Here is a 13709-nt window from a genome sequence, read left to right as displayed (position 1 = left end):
GGATACTTGTGTATGGATACTTGTGTATGGATACTTGTGTATGGATACTTGTGTATGGATACTTGTGTATGGATACTTGTGCACTGATACGCGTTAATGCCGTGTACCCGTCCATCTATACTCGTCTGTCTATATATCTAACGAACTAATATAGTGTGATATCAATACTCTTTCTAGTATTTATAAGGAGGTAGATAAGAAGGTAGATGAGAGGGAGGAAAGAAAGAAAGAAACAGAATAAGGAATAAGAATAGAAGTAGTACCCACCTACCCGATACCTCCCCAAACCCCCAAGACCCCTTCAAGACTTCTACTTACTTTCTCTCCACTACCCTCCATCTCATACACGATCATATATATGCTACATCAGATGAAGCTTAAAAAAGAGAAAGCGAAGAAGTAGTTAGAATAAGTAGACAAGAACAAGTAAAGACGAATAGGACATGAGTCGAATAAGTATACACAAACTAGCGTGAAAATAATCAAGTATGAGGACGAGCAAGACACACGAAACGAGAGTGAGACTGGATGTGTATAGGGTGAGTGAGTAATAATAACACGAATGATAATAATGATGATAATGAAGAGGCAGTTTATTGTGAACATAGGAATAGGATAACAAGGAGAAATCACGGTCATGGAGCAACGAGGAATGATGATAACACGATGGTATGGATGATATAGATAGATAGAACGGCTATCAAGACATGGCGCAGGCACACAGGACTCGGAACCCTAGCATACTAGATAGATTCATCGCTCTCTTAGACGGCTTGAATTTGATTTGATTTTTGGGGCTGTGAACTACGTGTGGATTACATGTGGATCGAGGTATGAGGTAAATAGAATGGTAGTGGTGGTGGTGGTGGTGCTGTAGAGCAGGGGGTATCAGGTTCTCCCATACATACATGGAGAGTTTCATGTCAGAAGTATGTCGAGGACAGTGCCATTATACATTCCGCCAGATGACGAGGGCCGTGTTCTATGTCCACGTTCGTGTTCGTGTCCGTGGACAAAAGCCGCTTATTCCACTAATTAACGCCGGATGCGCTGCGATGCGCTGCTTGCTTCGTTTATTCATTCATCGTCATCCTCAGCGATATCGTCATGATCATGATGCATTTAGTGGTTTGCGGCCGTAGACGACATAACTAATGGCGTAGCAGGATTAGCATAACAAACACCACAGAGTAGACCGACAAGTCAGGAGGGCAGACTCACAAGGGGTAGTACGGGTGATAGCGCAAGTTCTGAATCTCCTTGCGCACGCCGGCCAGAAACACACTCGTCTCCTGGGCACTCCAGCCCAGACCCTTCTGAAACAGCCGCAGACTCATGCCCTCCAGCCCGTTGAGAAAGTTCTCCATCTCGAACATGCCAATCAGCTTATACTTCCCGTCCTTGGGCCAGGGGTTACTCGGGATCTTGAACCGGCGCTCGACCACCGCCTCGAACCCGGCCTCCTCCATCCACCGCTTGAACATGGCCGGGTCCTCGAGCGGGGTCTTGACGTGCCGGGCAGCGGCGCGGATCAGGCTGTCATACCGGCGGAAGTGGCTGTCGGGCGGGAGCGAGTCGTCGTCGCAGCCGAGCACGCCGTGGATGGACTGGAACTCGATCCAGCCGCCGGGCTTGAGGTGGTGGTAGGACTGGCGGATGAGTTTGGGGAAATCGTGGATGGCGAAGAGGAGGTCGCGTTGGTGGATGAAGTCGAAGGATTGGGCGCGCCATGTCCAGTCTGCCTCGATGTCGTCGAGTTCGAAGTGGCAGTTTGGCGGCACCCATTGCGGCTGGATCGGGGCGATGTCGACGCCTGGGTGTGGTGTGTTAGTGGAGGATGGGACAGACTATGGCATCCCGGGTCAATGCATCAGGGCAGGCAGCACATGACGTACCGATTACTTCGGCGGCGGGATACTCGTCGGCCACGTCGATACACCAGATCCCCGTGCCCGTGCCCAGGTCGAGGATCCTCTGCGTGTCTTCAGGTATCGGCGCCAGGAAGCGCTTCTTGTCGAGCAGCATGTAGTACTTGGCATGTGACATGTCAATGCGATCCATCTCGCGCTCGTCCATCGGCATGCCATACTCTGGCGATCGTCAGTAGGGATGATCCTTGTTTCAAACGTGGGGGTGGGCCATTGATGGGGCTTGGGGCTTAGGGGCTTTTTCGTCAGGTCGTGGAACGTCGTGGCCATACCTTCCTTGCCGTATGCGGCGTATGTTCGTCCATTTTCTGATACACCGCGTAGCAAGTGTGATGACACAGAGGTCAGCGAACTTCTATCTGAGCTGTCGCCGTAGCCCTGGCAAGGTGTCAGTTCTCCGCCTGGGACGCGGCGCAGATGCAGTTCCTCAAGTACTGACCGCATCGCTGAAGCCATCGTCTGATGGCTCAGGGCCTGGCTGTAGATAGTCTTCTTGGACGTCTGTGGCATCTGGGCTGTTGGCGGGCTGCGGGTCTGATTGGTGGTCTGCAGCCGCATCGCCAGCCATTTTCGCGGGGGGGGAACCGTTTCTACTCAACGGCTGCTACGTAGTTCACAGTGTGCACTCCACGTGGTCGAGAGTGTGCCACGGGGCTATTCCACGACAGAGTATGGCCGAGGATGCAGGAGAGAGCAAGGGGTAAAACGTTTTCTGTTCGACGCCACCCCGAGTAATGTCGTACGTCGTCGTGCGATGTCGTGGGCGCAAGCAGCGAGTCGGGGACCTAGAGCTGAGCTGTGGGTTTATGTATGACACAGAAGAGAGGCCCAAATCGTTGCGCTGACTCGGATGATCCAGACGGGTTTCTATTTCCAACGGCGCGCGCTCGGCTGACGTCGTTCAAGGCTCGCGAAGGGATGTTATAAGGCCAAGAGCCTGCGATGCGACACAGAACCCGGTAAAGGTAACGTCTCGATAGTAGGACAAGGGCGAGGTGCGCTCTTACGGGAGTTTTGGATGTTGGTGAGATGCTGCGGTGTGATGTTTCGAAAACGATACACAAGCAGCTTCATCAATCACAACGCAATAGTAGAGAACAAGCGAACCGGCGAAGCAAAGAAGCAACAGTCGACGGCGGCGATTCCATGTCTATTAATTAAAGTGAAAGCTCAAAAGGGCCGGCGGGAGGAAGTGAAGGTGAGATGAGCAAAAAATAGCCCCGGATCGCAGCCTTCAGCTTCCACCCGCCGCCAATGAGTTTAGGCCCGACCACAGCGCCAGCACGTTTCTTCACCGTACACGGTCGATGATTGGGGTCGAAATGCGATTGCGTGAATGGACGGACCAGTCCGATGGAGTGTTTTTTCCTCTTTAGACCGCTCACAGAGTTGTATGGATGCATGCGAGTGGGCGAAGGGGATGGCCCGGTTTCCCCAACGGGCTCCGTGGCGGGACTATCTGCATCGGTCTCTTCCACCAGCCCCCTTTACGGTTAGACGCTCCACATTCACTCGTCGTGGCTTTACCATCCTCACCTAAGCACTTTATAAACACGTACTATACTCACTACTTCATCCTCCGTCATCTCGTCTGCGGGGTCAGGGTCGTGGCCTCCCTTTCCCTTGGCCGGTCGTTGTCGCCAGGGAGGGGCAAAGAGAGCATGACGAGTGAACACCGGACTAGACACGATGGATGCTGCTCCAGTGTTCCTCACCAAGGTAGTACCTTGTACGCCGAGCTGGCCAGGTAATCCTGCTTGATCTGGCCAGCTATCTGGTAATAATTCCTTCAAACGTCTCCAGAGACTCTATCCAGCATCATCGCCGCTATGACTTCGATGTCAGAAAACGCCAATGCAAGTCTCGTAGCGGCCGCAGAGGACTTCCTCGCGGCCGCAAAAGCTTTCAATGGAGAGCCAATGGGTCAGATGGCATTGGTCAAGAAGGCTGATAAGCTAAGATACTTGAGCGAAGGGCCAAGGGACACCATCTTCCGGCAGTGGGATACTGTAAGTCTACAGATCCATAATGTCTTCATACACTCAGACCCCTTGCCAATAAGTTGATACAAGTCGATGGGCTGGTGTACACCCTGTGCATAAGCAAAATCTCGAAATCTTCTCGCGAGGGACCACATATACCTTTTCTGATGTGCTCAGATACATCTCACTGCTGCAATCAACATTGTAAAGTCCACTGGCGTCCTTGATGAGATACCCAAGAAGGGTACCATCACAGCCAAAGAGCTCTCAGAAGCCGTTAACTTACATGAATCTGTAGTTGGTAAGTCCATAGTCAGAGGTAGTTGGCCATATGGGCCTCGAAACTGACCCTGACCAGCACGGTCTATGCGGATCCTCTGCGTTCAGGGCATCTGCGACGAACCAGAACCCGATATCTACTCCCACAACGCCAAGTCCCTTGTATACATCACAGCTCCATCCAAGTACTTCTTTGATCTCATGTAAGTCACTCCCGTCATGTGTCCAGTAGTCGCTAATACAGCACCAAGCCTAGACCAAGACTATGTGTTCAAGAAACTACCTCAGTACCTCAAAGACCACTCGACCAGCGATCTGATGGACCTCAAGAAGTCTCCCTACGCCTACGCCTACAATCGCATGGGTATGAGCTACTACGAGGTAATCTCAGACGACCCTGTCCGCTTTGAAATGTTCAACCAGTCCATCCGTCAAATGGACCAGCAAATGCCAGTCCTGGGCATGTTCCCTTTCGCCTCCCTGAAAGAGCAAGTCGAAGCCGACACCTCGCGGCCTTTCATCGTCGATGTCGGCGGGGGCCTTGGCGCGCCCCTGATGAGCATCCAAAAGGAAGCGCCGGCGGGCTTCGGCGCGAAATGCATTCTGCAGGACAGAAAGGATGTTCTGGACTCGATCAAAGACGAGGATATCCCAAATGTGGAGAAGATGGAGCATGACTTCTTCACGCCTCAGCCTGTCAAAAGTTGGTACTCAAACACTCGTTCCATGTAAGCGTGAAACACTGACTGCTGCAGATGCGCATGTCTACCTACTCCGCCGGATTTTGCATGACTTCTACATGCCTGTCTGCAAGGACATTGTGAGAAACATTGCGTCTGCCATGGGGAAAGACTCGCGTCTACTTATTGGCGATTTCGTAGTACCAGAGAAGACCAATGTTGGCGACGACCTGATGGTGTACTGGATGGATTTCAGTATGATGGTGCTGACTGGCCAGGAGAAGACGGCGAAGCAGTTTGCTGAGATCCTTGAAGACGTAGGCTTGGAGCTTGTCAAGATCTGGAGGTATCCATATGGTGCCCAAGCCGTGGTCGAGGCAAAGCTCAAGCAATGATGTACAGGGTTGGGCCGTGAGGAATGGTCGTTGGGATGGCGTGGGTAGCTAATATTGCCGAGATATCACCATATCCTTTGATACACCACCCTCATCTGCTCTGAATCTCTGGCGTACGACTTATCCTTTACATTTTATATCGTTGTTAAGTATCCTTCGTCCATTCTCTCTTGCTGCCGGAACATACGAACCTAGATGCAGCACGATGGCCAACTGACTTGGTAGTATAGCAAGTATTCATTCTTGCTTCAATGGTCGAGCGCAGTGGGCTTTTGGACATTCCTCCCGAATAAGAAAGCATATGAATCCACATCAGAAGATAAAGACGGAGTTGTGTCTGGTCTGGATAATCAAAGAATTGCAAAAGAGGTGAAGTGTGAGCTTCACGACTATCACAGGCTCCAAGACTTATTGGTTCGTGGAACGGACATCGGATGATGAAAAGTGAATGGAGAAAGAGTGCAGACTACCTTATGGCACTGGCTCCATAACCTAAGGCAACAAGGCCGAAACACTACCAGTACCTACGATCGCAGAATGCATTGGAACCACAACACTCACCCTTCCATGCACCCGTGCGCGAATCCACCAACGACTGTCCATGGTGATATGCATAGAATGTCGCTACCCGGTGAAGAATCTCTACACCACCTACAGCAAAGCCGATGACCGCACTCTGGGCAAAGGCGTCCGCCTCACGCAATGCCCGCGCTGCAAGCGCTTTGCCGACAAATACGTCGAGCATGACTTCGTCGTCCTCTTCATCGACCTGGTCCTGATCAAGCCGCAAGTGTACCGACACTTGCTCTTCAATAAATTGGGAAGAGAGGACGACAAGTTCGATGTAGGGATTCATTCTACTGCCCTTTCCCGTCCCGACCCATAGTCAAAATATTGTATAGGCATTGGTTGCTGATAGAAGGTTGTGTGTCTTAGCCCTCCATCGTCCGCCTCGGCGTCCTCCTCTTGCTCTTCGACGTCTATCTCACCTGGGCGCGCATCGAGAAAGCCTTCCCAATCCCCTTTGCCCCGCTGTCGTCCGTCCAGACACCCGGTCAGACTTCCCTGCTCTCCGCGCAGCCGCTCGTGCTCCAATACCTCTTCTTCCTCGCGCTCGTCTTCTCTGAAACCGTCGCGTTTCATGTCCCCATCCGGCTGATCTGCTCGCATATGCCTCGATTGCCTGCGCTCGACGTGCCTGCGTGGACAGCGCGTGTACCCGTGCTGAAGCTGTTCGTGCGGCGAACCGTCGTCACGGAGGAGAAGGAGACGGATACCAGTGGTCCTTCGGCTGGGGTTGTTGAGAAATACACGATTCCGCTGTCGCCGCTGCCGTACTATCCGCATCCGGTACCGCTGAGCACGGCGTTGCTGGTGAGCTCGTGCACGAAGCTGTTTCCCATCTTGCTCATTATCTGGGAGTACGACCTTCCGTCTGCGGCGACGGCAGTCAGCTGGGCAGTCATTGTCAATAATGTTGCGGCGCTGCAGATACTGATGGATTGTGGATACGTGCAGGCAATGATCTTGGTTGCGATTGGGGCGGTGTTGAGAGGTCTTGTGGCGTGGTGTATACTGGGCATCGCAGGCCTGACTGGCACAGACGGTATGGGCGTTCTGGACGGTATAGGGCTAGGTTGGCAGTCTGAGTGAACGAGCGACAAATTCTTAGAAGGGCGGTCAGGAAACATGATACCCCCAATGTATTGCATGCTTTACAATAGAACGGACTTATCTCCATGCCTGTAACGCCAGTTCAGCTTCGGAGTCTTGAAGTCTCGAAGCTCCATATGCTAATTGTACACTCCACGCAGAAACTCGTTTCAAGCTTCAGTCCTGCGATGGAAAACCAGGACAGCCCCTCTTCCTGACCATCGTATCGTTCTCCCTCGCATCCATTATCGCGCTCATCCATCCGCAAACCTCGCAGCCGTCAATGACTCTAATGAAGATGTCTGATATCGTTCCGCTGCGGCTGCACGAGCGGATGCCACTGCGCAAGAAACGTAATCGCTACACCCGAAACCCAGTCAGTATACATTGATTCATTTATTCCCTTCCAGAATCCCGACCGTCCAGTCTACAGAAAGACAACGCGAGAAAACCAAAGCGAAATAGCACTCACCCCACATAAGATAACACGCAGCCGCACTAAGTATCAACGAGCTCCTCCAAATCCTGTCTCTGATGTTAGCGTTTTATCCTCACGAAACACTTAAACACCAAGCATCCCCCCAATCTCTCCCCGCTCGTAGAATCCTGATGTGTAGCATATCCTTCCATTCTCCTCTACATTCTACTTCTGCCTTCTGCCTTCTCCTCTAGCCCTTCTCCTCAACAAGTCAGAGAGAAACATACGTTTGATCATCGCCCTTGGGCGCAAGGAACCAGCTCGCTCCACAGAACGCAACGATGAAGACGAGGCCTACGATGAGCGACCAGCCGTTTGCCATTGCTGTGTATGCTTGTTGTTGTTGCTGTGTTGTAGGAGAGATAGTTTCGCAAGGATCGGCGGTGTGGCGTGGTGTGGTGTAGTGTATAGGCTTTCCTGACTATTGGCGCTTGGGGACTTGTCGTGGCTTTTGAGTCGTTGAATGGAGTGCTGCTGGGTAGATAGATAGGTTGGAGGTTTCGATGGCGTAGACGGGATGGGTGGACGCGGCGTTGTTCCGAGAACGAAGCCGACGGAGGACAGGGGTGGTTTAGCGCGGGTATGGCAAGCTGCTGAATAGCTTTTACTAGATTACACCTTTTTATATAAACAACCAATATTTAGAGACCTATAAGAGTAAAGCTAGATTATAATAAAAAATAGATAGGTAACAGAGCTTCTCCTGATCCACTAAGCCAATGCTAAGTAAAAGAAGTATTTGTTTAGATTAGTCTATGGATAGACTAGTAATAAGTAGACTTCTAGATTTATAAAAATCATCTATAGATGAGTATGGAATTCATTCACTAGTACATATAACTGTACGTTCATTCTTGTTTCAGACTACACGACTACGATTGGTTTCAAGGAATGGATATAAGTACAATAACAACAAACTCTTCGTACCCTCTCAAACGCCAACGCCAGCTTGGTCCATACCAATATACCAACATGAAGAACTTATGACCTACTCAACCTTCCCTATCGCATCATTCCAGAATTACAAAAAGAAATCCAACAGCTGCTACTTTGAGCTTGAAGAAAGCAGTGGCAACAAAATGCACAGGCAAGTTTCTTCCTATGCAAATTGGCTCTTATCGCGATCAAATGCACAATCGGTCGTGAATTTCGCTAAACTCGGTCATATCATAATCGGTCTATCGATCCGGCGCAAATCATCTTCTGTCGTTCATATTCGCGATTGAGGAGGTGATTCGTCGCAACCGAGGTAAGGTCAGGTGAGGGTCGCCACCATAGCACCGAGCAAAATGTTGCCCTTTTGTCGCTGTTTCGCTATTTGCCGCCCATCAACTTCCGACTCTGAATAGGGTGGAGGGTGGATGATCAATGAGACGATCGCACGAGCGCCAACCTACCCTTTCGATCTTTTTCGACCCGCACAACATCTCTCTCCTTGGGTCGCTCCACAATTTCGTAGTCTGTCTCCCGATCAATCCGTACGAGACGTCGCTCTTCCTCGAGAGAACGTATCTCCTCCCGTATCTCCCTTTCGGTTCGTGGGCGCCGTGGTACTAGCGACGTCACAGGTCCACTGATGTGATTGGACTCCTGGATGTGCTCCTCAAATTGATAATTATGAGACGGTTCCACTGTTCGCACGTTGTGGGAATAGACGGAAGCTGGGGGTGGAGGAGGCGCGAAAGCAGCTGGAGGTGGAGGAGGTGCGAAAGCAGCTGGAGGTGCTGGAGGCGGTGGTGGGATGTGCTGAGAATGATGACTATGTACACTTGCCGGAGGAGGTGGCGGAGGAGGCATTTCAAGGGGTGGTGGAGGTGCTGGCTCTCCAGTGTCTTCGTAGCGGTATGTTACGCGGCCTGATATGTCAGAAATGAATATTGCTCAACAGTCACAAAACACTCACTTTCTTTGTAGCCCTCGCTAATCTTTATCACTTCATCGATCTGCTCTTTCTCCAAAGCACGTCGCACGACCAGGAAATCTTCCTATAAGACGATGAGATCTCGCGGTCAACCATATCAAGGAAAGAACGTTACTCACCTCGTCATCAAATTCATAGCCCTTTTCTATGAGCGCGTTGATATGCACAAGGCGCTTTGGCATCCTGGTCCTGCCCTTTTTGCCTGGGAGTGGCGGAGGTGGAGGCTCATGAACACTGGGCTCGTGAACACTGGACTCGTGAACACTGGGCTCATGAACATGATGTACGCTGACACTGTGTACACTGGGAGTGTGGACACTAGAGGCCTTCACGCTTGGACGTTGAGTGCTGGCACTAGAGGAGCTTGATGAAGACGGAGCTCGTTTAGAGCGTCCAGACCGCCGTCGCCGTCGAGTGCTTCTCTCGCGTCGAATCTCGATATCGCGATATTCCTCTCTACTGTCGGGCTCATAGTCTCTGTACCTGATCTCCTCGTAGTCATCATAATCATCATATGTAGGCTTGCGGCGGCGCTCGCGGAAGGGAAGAGGAATCGGAACATTTGTAGGTGGACGCCATTCCTCTTTTTCTCGGTCTCCATACCGTGCAATTGGGCGTCTATCAAACGTGTCAAGGGATGATTGTCGGCGAACGAACTGAGGCCGAGCGGGACGGCGGGCTGGTGGATCGAGATCTCGTTCTACGATAGACTTGCGCCGGTAGGGAGCAAGCGCAGTCTTGTTGACTTCTGATGGTGTCGGCTCATGGCGATCCAGGAACTCTGGACGGCGTCGCGTAGGTCTTTCGTCTTCGTAGTCTCGGTCGATGACCTCGATGCGAGTACGGCCTCCACGATTGCGCTCCGTAATGTCAATTTCGGTGTCGTAGCCTCGTCTGCCGTGCCCAGAGTCGCGCTCTTCGAAACGAAACGACTCTCGGCTCTCAGGACCACGGCTTCGAATACGCTCAAACCTCTCTCGGTCCCATCGTTGTGGTCGAGAATCGTCGTCGTAGTGACCCAGATCGCCTGTCGAAGAGCGGTGCGTCATCTTCACGCGGACAGTTGGTACGAATGTTATATGTTAATAGGGATGCTGGACAGGTTGATATTCCTGAACGCAGATCGGGAAGAAGTGTTGAGGAAGGAGAGTATATAAGGCTGGTGGGCGGTTGAGAGAGCTTTTTGGGTGAGCCCAAGCGGGTGATCCAATGAACCAGGTTACGAAAGAGGGGCTCGAGATTTGAGCGTCGTCACTATAGCCTCACACCTGCGTTCGGACGCCGATAATCGATCAAGGTGAGGGAATCGAGCGCGAAGAGCGGCAGCGATAGCAGCAGCGAAAGTCTATTCAGTTCCCTAGAGATCGACAGTGTCCCTGAGAGGGATGGGGGAATGCCGAAGGATGAAGCGGCACGGGAAGGTGTGGAGGGAATGGATTGATCATTGATGGATGGAGGGCGATAAGCTATCGAGCGAGCGGGCCCCAGGAGAATATGTAGTGCGGACAAACACAGATTTAAGCACCATGGGCTGCAGCGTACAGAACCAAGGAAGTTGGGCAACGGAGTGTGCAGTGCAGGTTTCGTATGCTGTGATAGTTGGGTTTCCTGTCAAGGATATCCTGTCCTGCAGCGTATCAGAGTATCATTCGGCGCGCCGTGAAGGCTTTCGTGGTATTATCGCCAAGATGACGTCTGTGGCGCCCATCACTTTGGTCCTTCGTTAATATCCAGCTCACTCATCATTAATTTTCTAAGAGCACTTTCGAATCTCTGAACAGCACTATAAAGCACGTTGTCTAACGTTATTGTAGTTCATGCGACGCCCGCTAGCTGCAGCTGCATCATCACCATTAGTCTTCATCTGCTGCAATCATGACTTGTGGACCTTGCATGTGGCTTGATGCTACGGTATTTCCAGTTACAAGCCCACGATAGCTTGGACGCACGACGTCTACTGCTATGTTGGAATGTATAGTCTTCTTCTCACTCACGAGTAATCCTGTGTAGACGTTCACCTAGGTACAATAGCATTTCCAGACTCGACAGCATCCCCCGGCTAGCGCCAGTACTACCTACCTGGGTACCCATTGAAAACATCGAATTCTATATAATGTGTCGTTATCTTGTTATGCATCAGCGCTGGTGCATTGTAAGATGGTGGTTCCTGAGCTTGGAAACTGATACAGCGATTGCGTGAGCAGCCTTCAAAGGTAGGATAGTACATTAACTGAACCGACTGATTACACAGATGGGCTGATACCACATTGGGTTCCGCTAAGTCCGGACAGGTAAATAAACATAATGAAAACAGGCTTATATTGAGGCGAGATTCATATCAAGTGACCTAGAATACTCTGTATTAAGGAGCTTGTCTCTGGTCACCTTTACAAATCTCGCCTCTCACTTCTTCACCGTCGCAATGTGGGGAAACATCATACATACCATCGTAGCTTTAAGCTGCCTCAGTCTGACTACAGCTACTCTGAAGCCTGTCCACAAAACCGTTCAGAATAGCGCAATCATCGGGAAGGTGGATGGCGAAGATACAAGAGTCCTGAGCGACGAATCTCTACACGAAACAATCGATCGAGTGTGTGACTTCTGTTCGAAACGGATGGATCAGCCCGGCAAGAAGGACGAACCGACTTGGAACGCCACGCAGGCAAGGAACATCCTAGCTCCGGTTTGAATCAAGAAGATGGTTGAGCCTATCCGAGATATCTTCATGGTCGGTGGGTCTCCGTCGAAGGCAGGCAAAATGCTCAAGGACCTCCACTTCATCAACGGCTATATCATAATCATGCCCAAATTTCACTCAGTGGCCCATCTCGAGCTTCCTGACGATTGGAAAACGGGAAATTGGGAAGATACCTGCAGTTTCGTCTGGCAGACAGACTATCTGTGAATCGGGGATCTAAATGTTGGATATTGGGCAGAAGAGAGTGCTGGTGTAGGACTCCAACTCCTTGATCCTGAGCAGAACCTTGATCCTAGAGTGACCGACTGGAGAGTTTGACCGGACCGAAAATGGCACTTCAAGGATGGGAGATTTGCACTCTCTCCCCCCGGAGAGCCGTACACGATCTTCACCTATCCATGTAACTTATTCGTGGAGATGAAGAACATTCACTTCGTCATTAACTCCAAGTGGTATGAAATCCCAGGCGATCGAACCACTACGCTTGACATGTACCAGGAGAGCTATCCTAAACGTATACTTGATTTGTCGGGCTTGGATATGGTCCGATATCCAAGCCTCAATAGCGAGGGGTGATTTGGTATCGCTACAAGTGTGCCACAGGTTACGGCTGGCAGGCGAAACACATCTTGAATATTTGAGATAGGTGCAGGACGCAGTATCTTTGAGGTTACTGGGAAGCAATAGGCAACCATGCAGGCGGCCAAACCTTCCCTCTAAGGAGAGCAACAGGAGCTTGAGCTACCAATTTGAGTCTGAAGCATTTCCTCCTATTAGGTGTGTGAAATCATGAAAGTCCATATGGCAGCTATGCTATCCTGGCCGCTGGAGTTTAAAGAACACTTATGTTCTTTTATCTGGTAGGTGTTCATGAAATAACTGCTTTAATTGCTTTTGCGACATCACTCATTTCCACCGCTCTTCCGCTCAGCTTTTCCTTTGCCTTACCTATCATCGAGCCCACATGTGCGCCTTTCCCTAGCTCTTGCACTACCTCTGTCACAACCGCGCGAATCTCATCCTCACTGACAAGGCTGACCATGCCAGAGTACTCTTTCAGCACACTGATTGTCTCATCTTGTTTTTCCACCAAATCCGTTCGTCCTGCTTGAAGGGCTTCAGCTTTCGCACTGGTCACCATCTTGATCTCCTGCTTGAAAAGGGCAAGTAGTGCTGCGTCATTCTCTACAGGCTTCCCAATCTTCGAAGCATCATTCACTGAAGCCAAGATACCTCGTAGAACATTGAGACGCGTCTTGTCCTTATTTTGCATTGCTTTCTTGAGGTCTGGTCGAAGGCGGGAGAGGACGGGAGATGATATTGTACTGTTATGACGAGACTGGACGGCGATTTGGGTGCGAGGTGATAGACATATTGATGATTGACCAGTATGTATATGTGGTCTGGTAAGAAGGTAGATACGTCGAGTGGCCATAGGTATGAGCGGGCTTGAGGTGATCATGTCAGTGAAATGTTAGAATACCTTCCTTACCTACATACATACTCACTGCATGTATCTACTGATGGGACGCCAGTATATACGTAAGTTTATTAATTAGGTGATGATTTGAAGTGAGGTATAATTGACGGCCCCAGCTTTGCGTTTAATGTGACAGAGCTTACAGGCTGCTGTTTGATGTCAATTGTTATTTGAATTCGTGCCTGATGCTTGTTCCATTGAGGAGCTCTCCA

General features: G+C 50.6%; 6 protein-coding genes across 6 annotated transcripts; 2 read left to right on the top strand and 4 right to left on the bottom strand.

Moving 5' to 3' along the window:
• Positions 1-1016: 1016 nt before the first annotated feature.
• Positions 1017-2721, bottom strand: EJ05DRAFT_25096 (S-adenosyl-L-methionine-dependent methyltransferase). Its single transcript, XM_033740166.1, has 5 exons — positions 2368-2721; positions 2201-2306; positions 1896-2090; positions 1222-1813; positions 1017-1151 (listed from the first exon to the last, which is right to left on the bottom strand). Exons 1-5 carry the CDS (start codon positions 2494-2496, stop codon positions 1112-1114), a joined length of 1062 nt encoding a protein of 353 aa, XP_033605538.1. The 5' UTR covers positions 2497-2721; the 3' UTR covers positions 1017-1111.
• A 1036-nt stretch (positions 2722-3757) lies between these two features.
• On the top strand, positions 3758-5264 carry EJ05DRAFT_495926 (o-methyltransferas-like protein; the record flags this gene model as incomplete). The annotated part of the gene is made up of 5 exons (XM_033746310.1): positions 3758-3937; positions 4088-4211; positions 4269-4392; positions 4441-4892; positions 4945-5264. 5 exons carry the CDS (start codon positions 3758-3760, stop codon positions 5262-5264), a joined length of 1200 nt encoding a protein of 399 aa, XP_033605537.1.
• Positions 5265-5865: 601 nt separating this feature from the next.
• On the top strand, positions 5866-6917 carry EJ05DRAFT_481929 (uncharacterized protein; the record flags this gene model as incomplete). The annotated part of the gene is made up of 2 exons (XM_033745125.1): positions 5866-6108; positions 6201-6917. 2 exons carry the CDS (start codon positions 5866-5868, stop codon positions 6915-6917), a joined length of 960 nt encoding a protein of 319 aa, XP_033605536.1.
• A 42-nt stretch (positions 6918-6959) lies between these two features.
• On the bottom strand, positions 6960-7851 carry EJ05DRAFT_472023 (uncharacterized protein). The gene is made up of 3 exons (XM_033743089.1): positions 7623-7851; positions 7390-7442; positions 6960-7277 (listed from the first exon to the last, which is right to left on the bottom strand). Exons 1-3 carry the CDS (start codon positions 7715-7717, stop codon positions 7207-7209), a joined length of 219 nt encoding a protein of 72 aa, XP_033605535.1. The 5' UTR covers positions 7718-7851; the 3' UTR covers positions 6960-7206.
• An 839-nt stretch (positions 7852-8690) lies between these two features.
• On the bottom strand, positions 8691-10566 carry EJ05DRAFT_25136 (uncharacterized protein). The gene is made up of 3 exons (XM_033740172.1): positions 9436-10566; positions 9299-9380; positions 8691-9251 (listed from the first exon to the last, which is right to left on the bottom strand). Exons 1-3 carry the CDS (start codon positions 10363-10365, stop codon positions 8761-8763), a joined length of 1503 nt encoding a protein of 500 aa, XP_033605534.1. The 5' UTR covers positions 10366-10566; the 3' UTR covers positions 8691-8760.
• A 2232-nt stretch (positions 10567-12798) lies between these two features.
• Positions 12799-13687, bottom strand: EJ05DRAFT_25037 (GatB/YqeY domain-containing protein). Its single transcript, XM_033740151.1, has 2 exons — positions 13522-13687; positions 12799-13465 (listed from the first exon to the last, which is right to left on the bottom strand). The coding sequence occupies exon 2, from the start codon at positions 13450-13452 to the stop codon at positions 12886-12888; it is 567 nt and encodes a 188-aa protein (XP_033605533.1). The 5' UTR covers positions 13453-13465; positions 13522-13687; the 3' UTR covers positions 12799-12885.
• Between the last annotated feature and the right edge of the window lie 22 nt (positions 13688-13709).

Source organism: Pseudovirgaria hyperparasitica (assembly GCF_010093815.1).
Source record: "Pseudovirgaria hyperparasitica strain CBS 121739 unplaced genomic scaffold EJ05scaffold_1, whole genome shotgun sequence".
Classification (NCBI taxonomy): domain Eukaryota; kingdom Fungi; phylum Ascomycota; class Dothideomycetes; order Acrospermales; family Acrospermaceae; genus Pseudovirgaria; species Pseudovirgaria hyperparasitica.
Note: the sequence above shows the minus strand (reverse complement) of the source record. Positions and strands in the feature narration are given on the sequence as shown.